The sequence below is a fragment of the Haematobia irritans genome, chromosome 1 (genome assembly GCF_050003625.1).
Source record: "Haematobia irritans isolate KBUSLIRL chromosome 1, ASM5000362v1, whole genome shotgun sequence".
NCBI lineage: Eukaryota > Metazoa > Arthropoda > Insecta > Diptera > Muscidae > Haematobia > Haematobia irritans.
In genome coordinates this window covers 205,067,576-205,093,666 of record NC_134397.1, presented here as the reverse complement: position 1 = coordinate 205,093,666, position 26,091 = coordinate 205,067,576, and the positions used below count along the sequence as shown (strand labels likewise).

Here is a 26,091-nt window from a genome sequence, read left to right as displayed (position 1 = left end):
AAATTTTATTCGGTTCATAATCATGGTTGCCACTCGAGCCAAAAATAATCTACCAAGATTTTATTTCTATAGAATATTTTGTCAAAAGTCTATTTCTATAGAAAATTTTGTTACAATTTTATTTCTGTAGAAATTTTTATCAAAATTTTCTTTCTATAGAAAATTTTGTCAAAATTTTTATTTCTATAGAAAATTTTATTTCTATAGAAAATTTTGTTAAAATTTTATTTCTGTAGAAAATTTTGTCAAAATTTTATGTCTACTTTGTCAAACTGAATTATATACGTATTGGATCGATCTTTTTTGATTTAATATATACCACGTATGGACTTACATACAATTTAGAAGATGGTGTTAGGAGGTTTTAAGATACCTTGCCATCGGCAAGCGTTACCGCAACTTAAGTAATTCGATTGTGGATGGCAGTGTTTAGAAAAAGTTTCTACGCAATCCATGATGGAGGGTACATAAGCTTCGGCCTGTCCGAACTTACGGCCGTATATACTTGTTTAGTTTAATATATACCACGTATGGACTATGTGGTATATATTACGGTGTTAGGAAGTTTTAAGATACCTTGCCATCGGCTTCAGTAGAAGTTTCTACGCAATCCATGGTGGAGGGTACATAAGCTTCGGCCTGGCCGAACTTACGGCCGTATATACTTGTTTTAAATTATTTTGTCCTTAACATTGCCTTCATTTCGAGTCTTAAAATGTAAGTTACATAATCTTCCATATTAGGTCAATATTTTTTTCAGTGTAGCATTCAAAGTCCCTTACCATACGTCCTGCCATCTTCTTTTCTTATTTTTATTTTCTTTTCTTATTTTTCAAAGATTTATTCCATGCTAATAATAGGAGGCCAAAAAGTTTTTTTAGCGGTGGATTATCCCATCTCAGTAATGCTGGTGACATTTCTGAGTGTTACAAAGCTTCTCTAAGTGGTTTCACTGCAATGTGGAACGCCGTTCGGACTCGGCTATAAAAAGGAGGTCCCTTGTCATTGAGCGTAACATAGTATCGGGCAGCACTCAGTGATAAGAGAGAAGTTCACCAATGTGGTACATCGGGCTGCCACCTAACCTAACCTAACCTAATCATTCGCATGTCTTTTCTCATATTTTTTTTCCTTCGTTGCACAAGTCTAGACTATCCCATGCAGTACTCATTCTTCCAATTTAGCCTGCTAGATGTCTATGGTCTTGCGAACTGAACTTCCATTGTTCCATTCCCATTTACTGGAGCCGTGTTAAGGTTGATCCACTTAAAACATTCGGTTGAAGCCCATGTCATCATGACTCTCATTCGATCTGCATTAAAATTAGCATACCAAATAGCGTCTATCACATTTGATGAAGCGGACATATGGACGTGCGAAGGCAATATCGCCAACAAAAATACATGCCTTTTGTCTAAAAATACTTGTGGTCTACGTTTCCTCTTCTCGTCTATTACTTTGACCTTATGAAAACGTGGAAATTGTACTTAGCTTTTGCCATATGTTTCAGTTTCGTTTTACTTTTTTAAGCTGACTCTTGAATCGCACTTCTCGATTTACAAGCATATTTCCAACTGAACTGGACAACGACCCTTTTCTTTGCAAAAATAACCAAAAGAACATTTGCGATTCATGTTGTCTGGGGCAAAAAAAAAAGGACATGTGCCTAGAAGTTATTGCCAGTCCTAGAAAACAATATTTGTTTAGGTATGGAAAACATTGTCTTTGTAGCTTATGGTCCAGCATACATACTGGAAGACAACACTTCACCCTAAGACAAATATGGCAAACCACAAAGTAAGCCAATTTAGTATGTTTTCATTTCATGAATTAACAAACAGAGATTGTATAGATCACAACCACACTGAGGTAAATTTTGAATGAAGGTGTCGGTTCGTAGGCTGCTAATTGAATTTAAAGGTGCTTGTGAACAACAACGAACAATGAAAGCTTTTTATACCCTCCATCATAGGATGGGGGTATACTAACTTTGTCATTCCGTTTGTAACACATCGAAATATTGCTCTAAGACCCCATAAAGTACATATATTCTGGGTCGTGGTGAAATTCTGAGTCGATATAAGCATGTCCGTCCGTCCGTCCGTCCGTCCGTCTGTTGAAATCACGCTAACTTCCGAACGAAACAAGCTATCGACTTGAAACTTGGCACAAGTAGTTGTTATTGATGTAGGTCGGATGGTATTGAAAATGGGCCATATCGGTCCACTTTTACGTATAGCCCCCATATAAAGGGACCCTCAGATTTGGCTTGTGGAGCCTCTAACAGAAGCATATTTCATCTGATCCGGCTGAAATTTGGTATATAGTGTTGGTATATTGTCTCTAACAACCATGCAAAAATTGGTCCACATCGGTCCATAATTATATATAGCCCCCATATAAACCGATACCCAGATTTGGCTTGCGGAGCCTAAAAGAGAAGCAAATTTCATCCGATCCAGCTGAAATTTGGTACATGGTGTTGTTATATCGTCTCTAACAACTATGCAAAAATTGGTTCACATCGGTCCATAATTATATATAGCCCCCATATAAACCGATCCCCAGATTTGGCTTGCGGAGCCTCAACGAGAAGAAAATTTCATCCGATCCGGCTGAAATTTAGTACATGATGTTGGTATATGGTCTCTAACAACCATGCAAAAAATGGTTCACATCGGTCTATAATTATATATAGCCCCCATATAAACCGATCCCCAGATTTGGCTTGTGGAGCCTCTAAGAGAAGCATATTTCATCCGATCCGGCTGAAATTTGGTACATGGTGTTGGTATATAGTCTCTAACAATCATGCAAAAATTGGTCCACATCGGTCCATAATTATATATAGCCCCCATATAAACCGATCCCCAGATTTGGCTTGCGGAGCCTCTAAGAGAAGCAAATTGCATCCGATCCGGCTGAAATTTGGTACATGGTATTGGTATATGGTCTCTAACAACCGTGCAAAAATTGGTCCACATCGGTCCGTAATTATATATGGCGCCCATATAAACCGATCCCCAGATTTGGGTTGCGGAGCCTCAAAGAGAAGCAAATTTCATCCGATCCGCCTGAATTTTGGTACATGATATTGGTATATGGTCTCTAACAACCATGCAAAAATTGGTCCACATCGGTTCATAATTATATATAGCCCCCATATAAACCGATCCCCAGATTTGGCTTGCGAAATCTCCAAGAGAAGCAAATTTCATCCAATCCGGTTGTAATTTGAAACATGGTGTTAGTATATGATCCTTAACAACCATGCCAGAATTGGTCCATATCGGCCATAATTATATATAGCTCCCATATAAAACATTCTCCAGATATGACCTCCGGAGCCTCTTGGAGGAGAAAAATTCATCCGATCCGGTTCAAATTAGGCACCTGGTGTTAGTATATGTTCGCTAACAACCATACCAAAATTGGTCCAATCACACAAAAATTGGTCCATATCGGTTCATAATCATGGTTGCCACTAGAGCCAAAAATAATCTACCAAAATTTTATTTCTATAGAAAATTTTGTCAAAATTTTATTTCTATAGAAAATTTTGTTCAAATTTTATTCGGTTCATAATCATGGTTGCCACTCGAGCCAAAAATAATCTACCAAGATTTTATTTCTATAGAAAATTTTGTCAAAAGTTTATTTCTATAGAAAATTTTGTCAAAATTTTATTTCTAGAGAAAATTTTGTCAAAATTGTATGTCTACTTTGTCAAACTGAATTATATACGTATTGGATCGATCTTTTTTGATTTAATATATACCACGTATGGACTTACATACAATTTAGAAGATGGTGTTAGGAGGTTTTAAGAAACCTTGCCATCGGCAAGCGTTACCGCAACTTATGTAATTCGATTGTGGATGGCAGTGTTTAGAAGAAGTTTCTACGCAATCCATGATGGTGGGTACATAAGCTTCGGCCTGGCCGAACTTACGGCCGTATATACTTGTTCTTATTCGATTGGTGATTGTTTTTTGTTTTTATTTTTGGGCGTTGGGGAGAAACCTTTTGCGAAAATTTTATTTAAACTTTAATTTGTATTTACTTATAAAGTGAAGAGTGTATACTGAAAAAAATATTCTATTGAACACAAAGATTTATAATTCTTAAAGTTTTCAATAGCAAAGAAGACGCATTTTTCTGATACGAGGGTTTTTTCTTGATCTTGAAATTTGAATGAAGGTTAGGTTAGGTAAGGTTTAGTGGTAGCCCGATATTTCAGGCTCACTTAGACTATTCAGTCCATTATGTAAATATATATATACATTTACAAATTTCGAGTAAACATATATATGTTGTGATATTGTGAGAAAGAAATAGAGATGGAAACCGAAAGATATCAACATAACACAGAATCAACAGAGAGCAACTTCTGTGAAACCGCTTGTATGTTGTTTCGGAAAACTGTTTTATGATAAGGCCAAAAATTTGATATGCTTAAGTCTAAATATTATTTAATTTGAATATTAGAATGAGTATTCGGAGTAAAGAGAATAGACATTTACAAAAAAAACAGCATGTGTTTTCGTCTTGAGAGCAGCATTTTATGTATGTGTGGACATGTGTTTTGTTTATCATTTTGGCATTATGGGCACATTTTTTTTCTCGGTTTGTTAAAAGAAATCGGAGGGTACGAGGAGTAAGTCAAAATATTCAGACAAAGGAAATTAAAAAGAAACTGTTGAAATATATATAAAAATTACAAAGGGATCTTCATAAAAATAACGAAAGGGCACTATACTCTTTTTAGAGTTGGGACAGTAAAATGAAAAAAAAGAGGAAACAGTGAAAAATTAAACAGTAAAATGTATAAAAACAAAGTTTAGTTCCCCTTTAATAATAAGTAGTTCAAGAGGACTTGACGGACACCTTCAAATATAAAAGCGGGCATTAAGTTCGAGTTTTGCAGCTACAACAATTGAAAAAGTTTATTTTCTTTAAAATGAATTATTAAAGAAAAGTAAAAGGCAAAACGGGTTCATTTTAGAGCAATAATGCCAACTTAATACCGGCCTTAAAGGTAAAAATGAAATTAAGTCCATACCGATAAGTTTTAAATGCATTTAAAATGGTGTTAAATGCTAGTAAAAACTGCACTCGCCTAAATAAATTTATGTGTATATTATAAAATTATTTATGTATGTTTATACTCGACTCCACGTTCTTCTTTTGTTAGAGTTTTTAAATTCCTTCCAAAATATAAAACTTTTATACCAAAAACAGTTTTTTATTACAAAATTGTTATTTTTCCAATAAAAAAAAATAATGATATTTTATCCAAAAGCTCAGTCCATTTCGTTTATATCAAGCACTGTTTCTGACTGTAAATCTTTAATAACCCACATTTCGAAGTTTTATTAAAAAAATTTAATATAGTATAAATATAAATGTGTAACGTAAATTAAAAAAAATGGCGTTTAGTCGGAGCAGGGATTGAAACCACGACCCTTTGCATGCAAGGCAGATATGCTAACTACTGCTCCACGTGGCCAACAAATGTATGTTTCTGTTAAATAATGTTTTGTTTGCATCGGCCCGTGGGCGCTGCAGACTATGCTACATAAATATAACTTATAACGATAATTGTCTATTGATGGCCATAACAGCTACGTAGCTCAGTAGATAGTGTGATGGCTTACAATCTGTATGGTCCTCGGTTCGGTTCTCGAAAGATAAAATTTAAAAAAATTATAAAATTGAATAATTTCTTCATTTGTATTACAGAAAAGGTGCCAAGAACTAAAAAATTTCGTGGAAATGAAAATTATGTGAGGGAATGAGCACAAACTTCTTTGGGGAAAATTCTTCCAAGCATATACTATTTTTGGGCTCAAAATGCTTCCAAACATACTATATGTTCACATAAAACAAACATATTAATTTTTTCGGCAGCATCCAATAATATATATGCTTCCTGCAAAATATGTTTGGAACATATGTTAGAGAAGCGATTTTTTTTGAGGGTGTAGATAATGGCCATATAACTGTAGACTCGAAATCGAGAATTCAAACAAAAACAAAAAATTCTAAACGTTTCCCAGTTTCATGTACGCAAAACTTGAGCCACTGTGATGCTATGGTTACTATGCCCGCCTTGCATACAAAGGGTCAGGGGGTACAATCACACACGCAAAGAAAAAAAAAACGTTTGGAAAACGTGTATCGAAAACGTTTTTCTTTTGTTAGAGTTTTTTGAATTGCTTCAAAACGTAGACACTTTTATCACCAAAAAAATTCGTTTGTTACAAAATTTTTATTTTTCCAATAAAAAAAGTTATTTTTGAACCAACAACACAGTTCATTTCGTTTATATAAAACACTGTTCTTTTCTGACTTTAGGTCTTTAATAAGACACATTTTATAGTTCATAGTAAAAATTTAATATAGTAGAATGTAATGTTGAACATTTTTTCGGAATCTTCCGACCATATCTGGAATATATGTAAAAAAAAAAAGCAGGGATCGAACCCACGACCCTTGGCATGCAAGTCGGACGTAGCAACCACTGCTCCACGGTGCCCAACTAAATGTATTTTTCTGTTAAATAAACTTTGTTTAATCGGCTCTTGGGCGCCGCATGCTATGCTATATAAATATAACTTATATGGGTAATTGTCTATTGATGACAATAACGGCTACATAGCCCAGTGGATAGTGTGTTGGCTTACAAATTGCATGGTCCGCGGTTCGATTCTCCACCCAGGCGAAAGGTAAAAAAAAAAAATTTTTAAATTTATAAAATCGTATAATTTCTTCTACATTGTTTGTATTACAGAAAAAGGTGCTAAGAACTAAAAAACTTCGTGGAAGTGAGAAAGATGTGAGGGAAAATGCAATTAGCCAGAAAAAAATTTTTTTTGAGTTAGTCTTTATGAAATTGTTTTTACATCCGGGAAAAGAATAAACGTTTATCACAAAAAGTATATACTTTTCTTCCAAATACACTTCGTTTCAACGAAAAGCAAATGAGAAACAAACTTTGTTTGTCTAAAATTTCGTTTAGAAGGAAAGAATTATTGTTTTGCGTGCAGTTTCGACAGGATATTACATGTTTTGACAACGCCATTTTATCGTTGTCAGATTGACACCATCTGTTTTCCGTTCGACAACACCACGTGTGATGATTTACTTTCGTGAACGGATCGTATAAAAACGTGCGCGTCGTTTATGATTTCTTTCTATGGGTATATATCCAAGGCCATGATAAATTTCTGAATCGACCTGGCCATGTTCTTCCGCACGTCTGATGAAATTACTCTTATTTGTGAACGAAAGAAGATATCGGCTTGAAACTTTGCACAAGTTATTGAGCCTTCTCGGACCTCGTTTAAATATAGCCCCGATATAAACCGATCACCAGATATGAGTTTTAGAACCCAATGGGTTTGCATTTTACAAGCTATCGGGATAACATTCGAAATGTGAATCCATCTTTGAGATATCGTTCAAAAATCAGACCATATCGATCCATAATTATAAAGACCCTATACAAATCGGTCCTCGGATTTGACTTCTTCCAACAGGGTCCCCATAGTTCATTCGTTCTGATTGAAATAAAGTGTGTTAACGTGGGCAACAATAGAGCATTTTGGTCACAAGGGGTAAAGTACAAAGACTCCTCAAGTGTTAGTCCTGTTATGACAGCAAAAAAAAAAAAAACTTGAAAGTTATCCCACAAACATTACTTCTAAAGCGCATCTCGGGATCTCCATGGACTTTTTTTGACTTCCTATGCAGTCATTTAGGAAAAGTCCACAAACATTTCTTATAAAGCGCATCTCAGTATCCCCCATCGATTTTTTTCCACTTCCAATGCAGTCCTTTGCACAGTAGTAAGTGAACATTTAAGTTTTGGACAATTAAATAAAAAAAAAAAATAGAAAATCAATAAAAACATAAAAAATTTACTAATAAAAAAAATAAATTTCATCCCCTCTGGGATTTGAACCTGTGCCGTTTGACTTTTATTTTGGTCACAAGGGGTAAAGTACAAAGACTCCTCAAGTGTTAGTCCTGTTATGACAGCAAAAAAAAAAAACTTGAAAGTTATCCCACAAACATTACTTCTAAAGCGCGTCTCGGGATCTCCATGGACTTTTTTTCACTTCCTATGCAGTCATTTAGGACAAGTCCACAAACATTTCTTATAAAGCGCATCTCAGTATCCCCCATCGATTTTGTTCCACTTCCATTGCAGCCCTTTGGACAGTAGTAAGTGAATATTTAAGTTTTGGACAATTAAATAAAAAAAAATAGAAAGTCAATAAAAACATAAAAAATTTACTAATAAAAAAAAAATAAATTTCATCCCCTCTGGGATTTGAACCTGTGCCGTTTGACTTTTATTTAGGAAATTACGAAAACTTTTAATTTTTTGTTGAATTTGAATGGAAAAAAATATATTTATACAAAAATATATGCCGAAAATAACAAAATAACAAGTATATATGGCCGTAAGTTCGGGCAGGCCGAATCTTATGTACCCTCCACCATGGATTGCGCAGAAACTTCAACGAAAGACTGTCATCCACAATCGAATTACTTGGGTTGTGGTATCTTAAATCGTTTTCTAAATTGTGAGTTAGTCTATACGTGGTATATATTAGACAAAAAAGGTATGTGTAGGTAAGTCTACAAATAATTACGAATCGATATGGACTTTTGCACGGTACGTAGGGAGCCAAAATTGAAATATGGGGGTCGCTTATATGGGGGCTATATACAATTATGAGATTTATATGGACCAATTTTTGTGTGATTGGGGATCGATTTATCAGAGGGCTATATATAACTATGGACCGATATGGACCTAGTTAGGCATGGTTGTTAACGGCCCTATACTAGCACAATGTACCACATTTCAACTGACTCGGATGAAATTTGCTCCTCCAAGAGGCTCCAAAACCAAATCTCGGGATCGGTTTATATGGGGGCTATATATGATTATGGACTGATATGGACCACTTTTGGCATGGTTGTTAAATATCATATACTAACACCTCGTAACGAATTTCAACCAGATCGGATTAATTTTGCTTCTCCAAAAGGCACCGGAGGTCAAATCTGGGGATCGGTTTATATGGGAGCTATATATAATTATGGGCTGATAGGAACCAATTCCCGCATGGTTGTTGGATACCATATACTAACATCACGTACCAAATTTCAACCGAATGGGAAGAATTCTGCTCTTCCAAGGGGCTCTGGAGGTCAAATCCGGGGATCGGTTTATATGGGGTCTATATATAATTATGGACCGATACCGACCAATTTTTGAGGCCATATATTAACACCACGTACCAAATTTCAACTGAATCAGATGAATTTTGGTCTTCCAAGAGGCTCTGGAGGTCAAATCCGGGGATCGGTTTATATGGGGCCTATATATAATTATGGACCGATACCGACCAATTTTTGAGGCCATATACTAACATCACGTACCAAATTTCAACCGAATCGGATGAATTTTTCTCTTCCAAGGGGCTCCGGAGATCAAATCTGGGGATCGGTTTATATGGGGGCTATATATAATTATGGACCGATTTCGACCAATTTTTGCATGGGTGTTTAAGGCCATATATTAACACCACGTACTAAATATCAACTGAATCAGATGCATTTTGGTCTTCCAAGAGGCTCCGGGGGTCAAATCTGGGGATCGGTTTATATTGGGGCTATATATAATTATGGACCGATGTGGACCAATTTTTGCGTGGTCATTAGATACCATATACTAACACCATGTACCAAATTTCAGCCTGATCGGATGAAATTTGGTTCTCTTAGAGGCTCCGTAAGCCAAATCGGAGGATCGGTTTATATGGGGGCTATGTATAATTATTGACCGATGTGGACCAATTTTTGCATAGTTGTTAGAGACCATATACTAACACCATGTACCAAATTTCAGCCGGATCGGATGAAATTTGCTTCTCTTAGAGCAATCGCAAGCCAGATTTGCGGGTCCATTTATATGCACTCAGAGAAGGAATATGATCACCTCAAACATGTTTCAAGAGCAAAATGTTATTTTTGTATGGTGACCATGTAACATGTTTGTCACTAAAATGTTATTTTCTCGTCAAATATAACCTGCTTGCCGAAATCAGATACATGATTTCCGAGAAAATAACATGGTTGCGAAAACCCTGTTACATGGTCACCACCCAAAAATAACATTTTGCTCTTAAAACATGTTTGAGGTGATCATATTCCTTCTCTGGGTGTGGGGGCTATACGTAAAAGTGGGCCGATATGGACCAATTTTTACATGGTTGTTAGAGACCATATATTTACACCATGTACCAAATTTCAGCCAGATGGGATGAAATATGCTACTCTTATAGGCTCCGCAAGCCAAATCTGGGGGTTCGTTTATATAGGGGCTATACGTAAAAGTGGACCGATATGACCCATTTACAATACCATCCAACATACATCAATAACAACTACTTGTGCCAAGTTTGTAGTCGATAGCTTGTTTCGTTCGAAAGTTAGCGTGATTTCAACAGACAGACGGACGGACATGCTTAGATCAACTCAGAATTTCACCACGACCCAGAATATATATACTTTATGGGGTCTTAGAGCAATATTTCGATGTGTTACAAACGGATTAACAAATTTAATATACCCCCATCCTATGGTGGGGGCTATGAAAAATTGCCGCTGGTGAGATAGGAACCAGTGTTCTTTATTTTTTCATTCATAATAATAAAGAACATCTGAGGAGGTAGTTAGAATGTCATGGCGTGATGTCATATTAGGTTTATTTCACAAACATTTAGGGTACTAACAAACTCAGTGGAAGCGAAGAAGTTCTTCTGTAAAATTTAGAAAATAAAATAAAAGTGTAACAAAAAATAAGGATAAAAATAAAAAGTGATATTGGAGAAAAACATTTTATTATTTTTTTTTAATTTCTTCATCTAAATGAAAAAATTGACTACTTCCGTTCTATGATAAGTCCATGTAAAATTCAATGGAGATGACCCAAATTCTTCTGGATCACAAATTGAGGATCGATTCAATTTTTTAAGCTCTTTTTTCTGGGATTTTGTATATATATGAGCACTAAAATGCATTTTTATAAACGTATTTTAACAATAAACGAAAAATACGAAATTTCGAGACATTTTTGTTCTGTTCTGTTATTTTTTGTATTTTTTCTCACACTTCGAAAGATATTATAGGCCAAATATCGCTTATTTTCGTAAGGTTATTTGGCCACAATACAAGAACCAAGTTTTCAGAACAAACTCATGTAGCTCTTGAAGTAATTGAGGTAGGTCCTCAAAATTATAATTTTTGTTCTAAGATTAGATTATTTTAACATTAGATTTATTTTGGTAGTGAAAGGGTTAACGACTTCCATTACACCCAGAGAAGGAATATGATCACCTCAAACATGTTTTAAGAGCAAAATGTTATTTTTGGGTGGTGACCATGTAACAGGGTTTTCGCAACCATGTTATTTTCTCGGAAATCATGTATCTGATTTCGGCAAGCAGGTTATATTTGACGAGAAAATAACATTTTAGTGACAAACATGTTACATGGTCACCATACAAAAATAACATTTTGCTCTTGAAACATGTTTGAGGTGATCATATTCCTTCTCTGAGTGTACCCGCGTATTGCATTCCTACGGCATTGCGATAGTCCACCGTGACACCTTATGAAATAACCGTAAAATAATGGTTTCGTTTCGTTACTCACCGACAGTAGATGCCAATCATTACTACACAGGGAAAATAAAAACTGATACAACTCGAAACAACAGCGTATGTGGGCGTCAAATCCAATGCACAGGTTGGATACTTTTTTCCATTATCCTCCACAATTAACGGTTGATCCGGCCGATGTAGACCCAGTGAGATGGGTACAAATGAAACAAATGCGGCCAGTAGCCATATGGCTGCTATTGTGATGACAGCCACACGTCTTGTAACCCATCGTCCATATCTGTGGAGAAAAAAGAAGAAAACAAAAGATTTTTTTTTTGTTAAATGGAAATGTGGTAATGTTGAAGAGGGCGATGGCAAGGGGGCTGAGCGAATTTGAAAAAGGATTCAAATAACAAGTGAGTGAGTGAGTGAGTGAGTGATGATGATGGCGGCAGTGGTAATGCTAAATGAAATGTTTTACTAAGAATGGGTGGAATTGAGATATGCATGGAGAGAGAGTGTCATGTGTCTGTCAGTTTTGCCCATTCGCGAAATTTTTCTCTTTTACAGACATGTGTTGACGGAGTGAAAATTAGCATATCACTTTAACTACAAAAAAAAAGAGCGGAGGCAAACGATGACATGAAATTGTATACGGGAATATATTTGTCACTATCAAGGTTAAGTTATTTGTAGAAAGGTAATTCGATTGAAAATGATTTGGGGTTGACTTCAATTTAGCTTGACATTTAAGTGGTTTTAGAGAAAATTCTCAGGAAATTTCAATTTGAGGTAAATGGGAAGCAAAAAGAAAAAAAACAGTACATACACGTAAAGAAAAAACAGGTAAGGAAAGTCTAAAGTCGGGCGGGCCCTATACCCACTTTGTAGATCCACTTTTTCGATAACATATCAAATCCGTCAAATGTGTGTAAAGGTTTGTCCCAAATACATACATTTAAATATCACTCGATCTGGACAGAATTTGATAGACTTCTACAAAATCTATAGACTCAAAATTGAAGTCGGCTAATGCACTAAGGTGGAACAAAATGTTAGTATACCCTGTTTCACAGTGTGGCGCAGGGTATAAATATGGGAAACATTTAAATCTGAAGAAATTTTTAGGTACCTTTGCAAAAGTTTATTTATGATTTATCGCTCGATATATATCTATTAGAAGTTTAGGAAAATTTGAGTCATTTTTACAACTTTTCGACTAAGCAGTGGCGATTTTACAAGGAAAATGTTGGTATTTTAACCATTTTTGTCGAAATCAGAAAAACATATATATGGGAGCTATATCTAACTCTGAACCGATTTCAATCAAATTTGGCACACATGACTGTATTACTAATTGTACTCCTAGTGCAAAATTTCAACCAAATTGGGCCAAAACTCTGTCTTCTGGGGCCATATAAGTCCATATCGGGCGAAAAATATATATGGAAGCTATATCTAAATCTGAACCGATTTCAATCAAATTTGGCACACATGACAATACTACCAATTGTACTCTTTGTGCAAAATTTCAAACTAATCGGGATAAAACTCTGGCTTCTGGGTCCATATAAGTGCATATCGGGCGAAATATATATATGGGAGCTATATCTAAATCTGAACCGATTTCAACCAAATTTGGCACGCATAGCTACACTGCTTAATCTACTCCCTGTGCAAAATTTCAACCAAATTGGGCCAAAACTCTGGCTTTTAGGATCATATTAGTCCATATCGGGCGAAAGATATATATGGGAGCTATATCTAAATCTGAACCGATTTCAATCAAATTGTGCACACTTGACTATACTACTAATTGTACTCCTACTGCAAAATTTCAACCAAATTCGGCCAAAAATCTGGCTTCTGGGGCCATAGAAGTCCATATCGGGCGAAAGATATATATGGGAGCTATATCTAAATCTGAACGGATTTCAATAAAATGTTGCACACTTGACTATACGACTAAGTGTTATGCTTGTACAAAATTTCAAGAAAATCGGTATAAAACTCTGGCTGCTGGGTCCATATTAGTCCAGATCGGGCGAAAGATATATATGGGAGCTGTATCTAAATCTGAACCAATTTCTTCCAAAATCAACAGGGTTCTATTTTGACCCAAATTAGGAACATGTGGCAAATTTGAAGGCGATTGGACTTAAATTGCGACCTAGACTTTGATCACAAAAATGTGTTCACAGACAGACGGACGGACGGACAGACGGACATGGCTATATCTACTCAGGAGCCCGCCCTGAGCATTTTTGCCAAAGACACCATGTGTCTATCTAGTCTCCTTCTGGATGTTGCAAACATATGCACTAACTTATAATACACTGAAAAAACAGTGAACCCACCAGGAAGAAAAATTTCGGTTAATTTTAGAAAATTTTGAATATTTTTAGAAAATTTTAACTAAACAGTATAACAAACGCTAGTATCACGCCGATGTCATAAAAATAAGTAAATTTTGTTCGACAAATTCAAGAAAATGTATTGAACATAATTAAGGTTTTTCACTTGTTAAAGAAAATGTTGTAGTTTGAAGAAAAAAATTGGAGTTCAAAATTGCAAGAATGTCTTTAGTGACATACGAAGTTCACGATGGACGCATTTTTGGCAAAATTTGCAAATTTAAAGAAAAACAAATTTAAAGAAAAACACATACTTTTGCCAAATTTGTCTAAAACTGCGACCTAGACTTTGAGGCGACCGGACATATCCCCCAACGGACATTTCGCCCAAAATGATATTTGGGCGTTATGACCTCCATTGGGGCGGTCACATCGCCCAATTTTAGTTTGGGCTTTATGCCCTCCCTCATCGCGGTCATAAGCCCCATAAAAAAATGTGGGTGTTATGACCGTTTGAATATAATTGAATATAAACAATAGTTTAAAATAACAAAATATATATTTTTTTCAATCATTCAAAAGCTATATATGATTACTTCATCTATCCATAATTTTTTTTTTAATATTTAATAGATAGATATGCCTCTTATTGACAAATATCGAATCCTGCTTTTATTGTGTATGCTGGAAGAAGATGTAAAACTGGCATATCTTGGATTCATCGTTTGTTTTAATTGTTTTTGATTGGAACATAATTTTTGACTATTTTTCTTCTCAGCGTACGATTGAAATGGAAAAGCGGCTAAAGTGGAACTACGAAGACCTATTTCGCTCGTGAAATAGGTCGGTTTAAGCTCCAAGACATTTGAATTTATATATTGAAACATGAAAATTCGGAAATTGATAATTTTTTTCTTTTGAACAAACCAGACAAATGCTGAATTGAAAATTATGTATTTTAAACTGAAAATTGGAACAAGATGAGATGATCGATTTGCTGCTGATGGGTACGTGAAAATATCGCGCGCGCGATTTATTGCAAATACCCATCAGCAGCAAATCGATCATCTCATCTTGTTCCAATTTTCAGTTTAAAATACATAATTTTCAATTCAGCATTTGTCTGGTTTGTCATCCCATCTCTTTCCAATTTTAATGTTTAGAACAAGATAATAAAACGAAAGTTGAAAGAATGTGAGGATGAACTGAATGTGATGAATTTAAAAAAGGATTCGCGCGCGCGATTTTGAGAGATGAGATGATCGACGTGCTGCTGATGGGTACTTGAAAAAAATCGCGCGCGCGATTTATTTCAAGTACCCATCAGCAGCACGTCGATCATTTCATCTCTTTCCAATTTTAATGTTTAGAACAAGATAATAAACTGAAAGTTACTAGTATTTGAGGACGACGAGAATTCGCGCACGCGAATCCTTTGTTAAATTCATCAAATTCAGTTTGTCCTCAAGTTCTTGCATCTTTCGTTTTATTAACTTGATTTAAAAAATTAACACAGTTATACTGACATGTCGTTTGTAACCTTCGTAAATATTAGTAATTTCTTGTACCCATAAGATAAAATGGACCGACCGAAAAAGGGACATCAATAAAACAATAGCATCTCCATCATCCATATTATTCATTATTTCAGTTACTGGGGTGAAACACAAAGAGACTGTATGCCAAATCGGCTTCCATAATAGTGGTTTGCTAAAATATCTTTTCCGGCACACTTTCGCACATTTAGTATTCACTCATATGTTCTGATTTGGCAAATAGTGCTATGAGTTCTTGGGGGCTTTATGGAGCGTTTTGCGCCATTTTCTCCTTAATTTTCTTATAGACCACGAGATCTGCACTGTCTGTCTAGTTACGGCATTTTGAATTAAATACCGTACGTATTTAGTTAACCAAAATTGGGGATCAAAACTACTTCATTTAGGACAGTTTTTGATTTGTATTCCGACATTATTTTCCCCATAAAATATTGGGCGTTTTGACCGCCTATTTTTTGGGACATATGACCGCGATAAGGGAGGACATAAAGCCCAAACTAAAATTGGGCGATGTGACCGCCCCATTAGAGGTCATAACGCCCAAAAATCATTTTGGGCGTTATGTCCGTTGGGGGATATGTCCGGTCGCCAGACTTTGATTACATAAATGTGTTCACGGACAGACGGACATGGCTATATCGACTCAGGGACCCACCCTGAGCATTTTTGCCAAAAACACCATGTTTCTATCTCTTGTCCTTCTGGGTGTTGCAAACATATGCACTAACTTATAATACCCTGACCCACAGTGTGGTGCTGGATATAAAAATTATATATATAAAATCAATAAATTTCTTCTCCATTGTTTGTATTACAGAAAAAAGTGGTAAGAACTAAAAACTTCGTTGAAGTGAGAAAGATGTGAGGAAAGATGCAATTAGCCAGAAAAAAAAATTTGTAAATCTGTATGAAATTGTTTTTACATCCTATAAAGGAATCAACATTTATCACAAAAAGTATATACTTTTCTACCAAACAAACTTCCTTATAGCGTAAAGCAAATGGGAAACGATATTTGATTGTTACAAATTACGTTTCGAAGGAAGGAATTATAAGAACTGGGCCGAATTTTATATACAAATTTTAAATACACAGAAAAAACTGAAGCAAAATAAAAATCAATTATTGGCATAATTGAATGAAAAAATTATATCAAATACGATTTTTATTAAGTCAAACATGAAAATAATTGGTTGAATGAAAAACTGGCAAAAATATCAAAATTCACTGGTAATTGAATTCACAACAAATCAATTACTATGTTCAATTGGACCAAGTATAAAAGTTATTGATTTAAGTATAATGCGTAATTGCCTGATAAAACTGTTTATGGCGTTGCTACGTAACGAAAAATAAATTTATACAAACAATAAAATGTCATTTATTGTTATTATTAAGAATCTTCTTAAGAACATGGTCGAATTTACCCGCAAATAAACCGTGGTATCGGTACCGCGATTCGAAATGTTAACATTTACAACATTTTTGGCGCACCATATTGTATTTTTATCGCAGGTAAGTACCTTTATCTAAATACCAGTTTTTTTGATCAAGCGCGTTTTTTGGAAACTACACTGACAGAATTCTCTTCGTAAAAATGAACATTTTCATTGTGAGTCTAACCTGTGACGTGTTGGTAGAATTCTTTCTCTCTCTCAAGCACATTCACGAAATACACATGTACGTTCACGCAAACAGAACTTTTAAAGACGACTAACGGTTCACAACAATTTTTTGACTCACGAGAATTCTCGTGACTTCCATTATTAGTCGGGATCACGACGAAAGTATCACAGCACAAACTTTTGACTATGGAAAGTTAATTTAACATATTTAGTACATATTTCTATGTTCGTAAAATTTTTAAAATTCGCCGAAAACTTATTATATTACATGTTAGCCTGATACCGAAACAGGCAATTGACGTCCAAATGCATTATATCTAATTATACAATTATTTTTCGAGCTTTATGGACAGATATAGATTAAGGAACATGGTTAATAGAGCCATTGAAAAGAAAACGCCAGATACAAATCTATACACGCCTGGACTGTACATGTTTCGGTTCGGGCGAATGAACCTTTCCACAGCCTTTAGTATAGATCTGGCTGGGAGAGATAACTCAATTTTGGGCCCTTTATGCTAACTCCTTATGGAGAAAACATTTGGGAAATTTCCTCTTACAAATTGAATCATATTTTCTCCCACTGTACATCATCTTTTCATATAACTTACAAGTCCCTTAATCTTATTTTTATTTCGTTTTGTTACATAGTAATGCAACAACACGAAATTTATTTTTAGAAAGCTAATTTGTTAGAATTCACCTAAGTGGTGAACAGTCGAACAATGCTTATTGTTTCTACAGTCAACTACAACATATGACAATTAACAGAAACTGGTTTCCAGGATACAACAACAATTCTAACGCGTACATTAGTCGTGTTTTTCCTACTTTTACGACGGGCTCATCGTTGCTTACTATATTACATGTTAGCCTGATACCGAAAACTTTAATAAAATATGTAAATGATTTTTTTCGTTGTATAAACTTACACACATCCTGAATTGGGTCGTTTAAAAACTTGCGAATAAGCTTTGGAATATATATACAATTACATTCTTTCTATTTTGTTTTTACAATTAGGTCGTGTACACGTCAATTTGCCCTATTAATGTGGCCTAGAGGAAAATGTGTTTACTTCGAAAACGGGGATTTCGAGGTTTTCTTCCCAGCAACAGAAGGTAAAATCATGTAAAACTTTGAAATATTTTCGAAACTTTGAAATGAATAGATGTTTGTATTACAGAAGAGCAGGATGCCTAAACAAATCGCATATAAATGAGGAAGATTTGGGAAATTCCAGCAGGTGGTACAGATAATTCAAAAATTTTGTGAGTTAGCCTGTTAAATACGTCATTTATAATGAATATTCTGTATTTTTCTACCAAACATGTACTTCGCTGTATTTTCAATTATACATATTTTCAGAATTTCTTTTTTATAATAAAATGCATAAAATTTTTTTCAGAGTGTATTTGTATAATTTTCTTAAATTAATATAGATTATATAGTACAAAGATTGTATTGATTAACATCGTAATAAACACAATTACGATAGTAATTATATAGGTTACAAAATTCTATAAACATTGTACTCAGTTCAATTACGACTGTAATTGAAAACACTATATACTTCAAATACTAATGTATTTGGATTGAGTACTATGTCATTTCAATATTTTGACAAATTCCAATTACATTTATACTCAACGCAAATATTACTTCATTTGAAAATAGTTTTATGACAACCTTACAATTTGGGTAATTGGATTTACAATTTTCGTCATAAGCTGAAAATCAAATACAAAAATAATTGAATTCACAATTTTTGTATTTGATTCAATTATTCACTTTTTCCTGTGTACATACTCGTAGTGAATATTTGATTGTCTCAAAAAGCTCATTTCCCAATCGCAGACTAATCGTAGAAAATTTAAACTTCCTTTGTACTATATATACTATACCAAATGTAGCACACACTTTTCCGTCGAAATTCCTACACCACTATGGTCATAAGACCATAAACTTGGCAAAAGGAAACATATGTTGCCAATAAATTCTATTCTATTGGACTCCTTCAGTCAAGAGATTTCTTTGGCAAACAATCATGTCATAAAACTATGCAAATAACTGTTCCTGTCTATTGTCCCATTCTGTACTGCCCTCACCACCTTCACAATGCCTAGTACGTATGGCATTTTATAGGAATTTCGTCTTCTTCTTTGTCTTCTATGACATGGATACTTGTTAGGACTCTCTCTCATATTTCCTGAGACTCCGATGTCCGATAAAGATTCATATTAACATAAATGACACAGGCATCATTTCAATTCTGGCTACTTCCTTTTTGTGGTTCCTTTTGCCATTCTTTTATAACTGTGGAATATTAGAACGCAATTGCATTATACTCAAAAGAGTAATGTTGTGAAAATCTTAAAAGATATATGGATGGTATCACGTACAAGGAGCAATTGAGGAACAACGGAAATAAATAAAAAAAAATTTTTTTCTTTAAAGTATAAATTGGGATCTGGGTAAGCGGTTTTTAAGAGAACTGAGAGAGATGGGTTGGAAAACCATTTTTTTGTTGGTCAATGCAGAACTCCCCTAATACAAACATTTTTTTTTCTGATTCAATCACGAAATTAATTGATACAATTAATTATACCCTCCACCATAGGATGGGGGTATATTAACTTTGTCATTCCGTTTGTAATACATCGAAATATTGCTCTAAGACCCCATAAAGTATATATATTCTGGGTCGTGGTGAAATTCTGAGTCGATCTGAGCATTTCCGTCCGTCCGTCCGTTTGTTGAAATCACGCTAACTTCCGAACGAAACAAGCTATCGACTTGAAATTTGGCACAAGTAGTTGTTATTGATGTAGGTCGGATGGTATTGCAAATGGGTCATATCGGTCCACTTTTACGAATAGCCCCCATATAAACGGACCCATAAATTTGGATTGCTAATACACTAAGAGAAGCAAATTTCATCCGATCCGGCTGAAATTTGGTACATGGTGTTAGTATATGGTCTCTAAGAACCATGCAAAAATTGGTCCACATCGGTTCATAATTATATATAGACCCCATATAAACCAATCCCCAGATTTGACCCCCGTTTGAAATCACGCTAACTTCCGAACGAAACAAGCTATCGACTTGAAATTTGGCACAAGTAGTTGTTATTGATGTAGGTCGGATGGTATTGCAAATGGGTCATATCGGTCCACTTTTACGTATAGCCCCCATATAAACGGACCCCCAAATTTGGATTGCGAGTACTCTAAGAGAAGCAAATTTCATCCGATCCGGCTGAAATTTGGTACATGGTGTTAGTATATGGTCTCTAAGAACCATGCAAAAATTGGTCCACATCGGTTCATAATTATATATAGACCCCATATAAACCAATCCCCAGATTTGACCCCCGGATCCCCTTGGAAGAGCAAAATACATCCGATTCGGTTGAAATTTGGTACGTGATGTTAGTATATGGTATCCAACAACCATGTAGGAATTGGTTCATATCAGTTCATAATTATATATAGCCCCGATATAAACCGATCCCAAGATTTGACCTCTGGTGCCTTTTGGAGAAGCAAAATTCATACGATATGGTTGAAGTTTGGTACGTGGTGGTAGTATATGATATATAACAAAACAAAAGTGGTCCATATCAGTCCATAATCATATATAGCCCCCATATAAACCGATCCCGAGATTTTCTCTTGGAGGAGCAAATTTCATCCGAGTCAGTTGAAGTTTGGTACATTGTGCTAGTATATGGCCGTTAACAACCATACCTAACTAGGTCCATATCGGTCTATAGTTATATATAGCCCTCAGATAAATCGATCCCCAATCACACAAAAATTGGTCAATACCAAGTTCATAATTCTATATAGCCCCCATATAAGCGACCCCCATATTTCAATTCTGGCTCTCTACGTACCGTGCAAAAGTCCATATCGATTCGTAATTATTTGTAGACTTACCTATACATACCTTTTTTGTATAATATATACCAGATATAGACTAACTCACAATTTAGAAAACGATTTAAGATACCACAACCCAAGTAATTCGATTGTGGATGACGGTCTTTCGTAGAAGTTTCTACGCAATCCATGGTGGAGGGTACATAAGATTCGGCCTGGCCGAACTTACGGCCGTAAATAGTTGTTTTTTTACTTAAACTGTCTTCAATCGCAGAAATGATTGTATCAATTTAAAACTTAATTGAAAGTCAATTAAAAAATTAATTGATGCAATTAATTAAAAAATTAATTGATGCAATTAAAAAGTTAATTGATACTATTAATTTTGGTGATTGATTTTTATTTCAATTAAAAAAATTTGTTGAATCAATTTAATTTTTTATTGAATATTTTTAAAAACTCAATTAAGACTTTAATTGGAAAATTTTTTCTGAATTCTTTTTTTCTATGTAGAATCCTTTTCAATGTTTTACACTGATGGAATAACAAAAGCTTACACGGATATAAAAAATGACAAAAGAGGGTGGACTAAAGTAATACATATTTGCTTCAATAAAGTTCATTATAAATATAAAAAATTAGTTGAAGTTTGATTAAAAATACAAAAAGTGTTTTTCCTCTTCCCATATCCTAAAATAATTTTAAATAAACTACGTTTCTTGTATATTATCCTACCGCTTGATGTTAGACAATCCATGAATTCTTTTCTTTTTATACCCTGCGCCACACTGTGGAACAGGGTATTATAAGTTAGTGCATATGTTTGTAACACCCAGAAGGAGACGAGATAGACACATGCTGTCTTTGGCAATAATGCTCGGGGTGGTTCCCTGAGTCGATATAACCATGTCCGTCTGTCCGTCCGTCCGTCTGTCTGTGAACACATTTTTGTGATCAAAGTCTAGGTCGCAGTTTAAGTCCAATCGACTTCAAATTTGGCACATGTTCCTGTTTTGGGTCAGAATAGAACCCTATTGATTTTGGAAGAAATCGGTTCTGATTTAGATATAGCTCCCATATATATCTTTCGCCCGATATGGACTTATATGGCCCCAGAAGCCAGATTTTTGGCCGAATTTGGTTGAAATTTTGCACTAGTAGTACAATTAGTAGTATACTTAAGTGTGCAAAATTTGATTGCAATCGGTTCAGATTTAGATATAGCTCCCATATATATCTTTCGCCCGATATGGACCAATATGGTCCTAAAAGCCAGAGTTTTGGTCCAATTTGGTTGAAATTTTGCACAGAGAGTAGATTTTGCATTGTAGCTATGCGTACCAAATTTGGTTGAAATCGGTTCAGATTTAGATATAGCTCCCATATATATATATATATATATTTCGCCCGATATGCACTAATATGGACCCAGCAGCCAGAGTTTTATACCGATTTGCTTGAAATTTTGTACAAACATAACACTTAGTCGTATAGTCAAGTGTGCAAAATTTGATTGAAATCTGTTCAGATTTAGATATAGCTCCCATATATATCTTTCGCCCGATATGGACTTATATGGCTCCAGAAGACAGATTTTTGGCCGAATTTGGTTGAAATTTTGCACTAGGAGTACAATTAGTAGTATAGTCAAGTGTGCAAAATTTGATTGAAATCGGTTCAGATTTAGCTATAGCTCCCATATATATCTTTCGCCCGATATGGACTAATATGGTCTTAAAAGCCAGAGTATTGGCCCAATTTGGTTGAAATTTTGCACAGGGAGTAGATTTGGCATTGTAGCTATGCGTGCCAAATTTGGTTGAAATCGATTCAGATTTAGATATAGCTCCCATATATATCTTTCGCCCGATATGGAATAATATGGTCCTAGACGCCAGATTTTTAGCCCAATTTGTTTGAAATTTTGCACTAGGAGTACAATTAGTAGTGCAGTTAAGTGTGCAAAATTTGATTGAAATCGGTTCAGATTTAGATATAGCTCCCATATATATCTTTCGCCCGATATGGACTAATATGGTCCTAAAAGCCAGAGTTTTGGCCCAATTTGGTTGAAATTTTGCACAGAGAGTAGATTTTGCATTGTAGCTATGCGTACCAAATTTGGTTGAAATCGGTTCAGATTTAGATATAGCTCCCATATATATCTTTCGCCCGATATGCACTAATATGGACCCAGCAGCCAGAGTTTTATACCGATTTGCTTGAAATTTTGTACAAACATAACACTTAGTCGTATAGTCAAGTGTGCAAAATTTTATTGAAATCGGTTCAGATTTAGCTATAGCTCCCATATATATCTTTATATGGAATAATATGGTCCTAAAAGCCAGAGTATTGGCCCAATTTGGTTGAAATTTTGCACAGGGAGTAGATTTGGCATTGTAGCTATGCGTGCCAAATTTGGTTGAAATCGATTCTGATTTAGATATAGCTCCCATATATATCTTTCGCCCGATATGGAATAATATGGTTCTAGACGCCAGATTTTTAGCCCAATTTGTTTGAAATTTTGCACTAGGAGTACAATTAGTAGTGCAGTTAAGTTTGCAAAATTTGATTGAAATCGGTTCAGATTTAGATATAGCTCCCATATATATCTTTCGCCCGATATGGACTAATATGGTTCTAATAGCCAGAGTTTTGGCCCAATTTGGTTGAAATTTTGGACAGGGAATAGAATTCGCATTGTAGCTATGCGTGCCCAATTTGGTTGAAATCGGTCCAGATTTAGATATAGCTCCCATATATATGTTTTTCTGATTTCGACAAAAATGGTCAAAATACCAACATTTTCCTTGTAAAATCGCCACTGCTTAGTCGAAAAGTTGTAAAAATGACTCTAATTTTCCTAAACTTCTAATACATATATATCGAGCGATAAATCATAAATAAACTTTTGCGAAGTTTCCTTAAAATTGCTTCAGATTTAAATGTTTCTCATATTTTTTACTAAAATTGTCTTCCACCCTAGTGCATTAGCCAACTTAAATTTTGAGTCTATAAATACTGTAAAAGTATATCAAATTCTGTCCAAATCGAGTGATATTTAAATGTATGTATTTGGGACAAACCTTTATATGTAGCACCCAACACATTTGACGGATGTGATATGGTATCGAAAATTTAGATCTACAAAGTGGTGCAGGGTATAATATAGTCGGCTCCGCCCGACTTTAGACTTTCCTTTCTTGTGTTTTGTTCATTTTTTGTTGCACTTGAGAATTTTTTGTGTGAGGAATTTTCTTTTTAATCATAAAATGAACTCATATAATATTTTTATGATTTAATTTTATTTGATTTCAGATTCCTCTTCGGGCTCATATAATGGAATTGACTGTAATGCCACAGGCTTATGCAACCATCCATCCATATTGTATCTACGTTCAAAGTATTTTGGTCATAAATATGTGGAATTTATGGTGAGTTTACCAAACCAACACAAAAAAACCTCAAACAACCACAAAGAAAACAAATCTTTCTTTAACAATTTTCAGATTGAATACAAATACAAATATTTTATTTACGATAATTTGAAATCGTAAACTGAAAATAAATTTTGGGTTTGGTGCCGTATACAAGATTTTATGAAATAATTTAAAAAAAAAAATAGCTTTTTTTATATGATTGGACGTCTTAAAGAATTTCGTATTTATGTATTTATGTGTTTATACATACCTATATTGGCATTTAATCCAAATAAACGGGTTAAAGATATAGGAATAAACTTCGACATTTCAATAAAAATTGAGGTGTTTATAATATGAATTAAAGAAAATTACACCAATTTCTGTCAGGGCATTAGGGGACAAATTGAGACTTCATCGTTTATTTAAGCCTATATTTTTAGTTCCTATATTTTTAGCTCAGGGCAATAGTATGAGTATATGTATTGCAACTAGGTTACGTTAGGTTAAATGGCAGCCCGATGTATCAGGCTCACTTAGACTATTCACTCCATTGTGATACCACAGTGGTGAACTTCTCTCTTATTACTGATTGCTGCCCGATTCCATGTTAAGCTCAATGACAAGGGACCTCCTTTATATAGCCGAGTCCGAACGGCGTTCCATATTGCAGTGAAACCACTTAGAGAAGCTTTGAAACCCTCAGAAATGTCACCAGCATTACTGAGGTGGAATAATTCACCGCTAAAAAAACTGTTTGGTGTTCGGTCGAAGCAGGTATCGAACCCATGCCCTTGTGTATGCAAGGCGGGCATGCGGGCATGGCTGTGTTGCAACTAACTTCAGCTATGATTTCTAGACTGCTCGTCTGACAGCAGACACATTTATTCTAGTGGCAGTTCATTTAATGTTTACAATTGTACAAAGTTACTTTGATCTAATGCATTCAGAAATAAAGTTGTTCTTGGTGGAACTCAAGGGTGATAGTGCAATTCCTTTATATTGGGTTGCAAAACCATAAGTGACTATCATAAAATCTCTCTAGCAATTCACTTTTAATACAACTATTGTTTCTCATATCATTTCTCACTACTGTCATACGGTCAGTGTTGCGTCCATGGTTGCCACTCGTACCAAAAGTAATCTACCAAAATATGAAGAAAATTTTATCACAAATTTAACAAAATTTATTTTATTTTTTATTTTATTTAAAAGTTTAAAACCTTAAAAATTATGAAATTAAATATGTGAGTACAGCAAATATTTTCGATCTAACTCCACCAAATTTAAAAAATCTAATTTTTTCGAGCGAATTTTTGTGGTTAGTAAAAAAAATTCTTTTCTTCGAAAGAAAAGTTTTATAATATTATTTTAGTATTTGTAATATTAAAATCTCTCCCTTAGCGACAATTTGTTTAGTGTATAAATATCCCTTCAATTGTAAAGGGTGATTTGTTAAGAGCTTGATAACTTTTTTTTTAAAAAAAACGTATAAAATTTGCAAAATCTCATCGGTTCTTTATGTGAAACGTTAGATTGGTCCATGACATTTACATTTTG

The 26,091-nt window shown here is 34.7% G+C and overlaps 1 protein-coding gene across 1 annotated transcript in view; it reads right to left on the bottom strand.

The window, feature by feature from the left end:
- Dop1R1 (Dopamine 1-like receptor 1) overlaps positions 1-26,091 on the bottom strand; it is a 391,391-nt gene that overhangs the window by 35,777 nt on the left and 329,523 nt on the right. Inside the window, exon 6 of the mRNA XM_075292625.1 lies at positions 11,737-11,982. Coding sequence (XP_075148740.1) covers positions 11,737-11,982 — 246 coding nt within the window. The remainder of the gene's footprint in view (positions 1-11,736; positions 11,983-26,091) is intronic.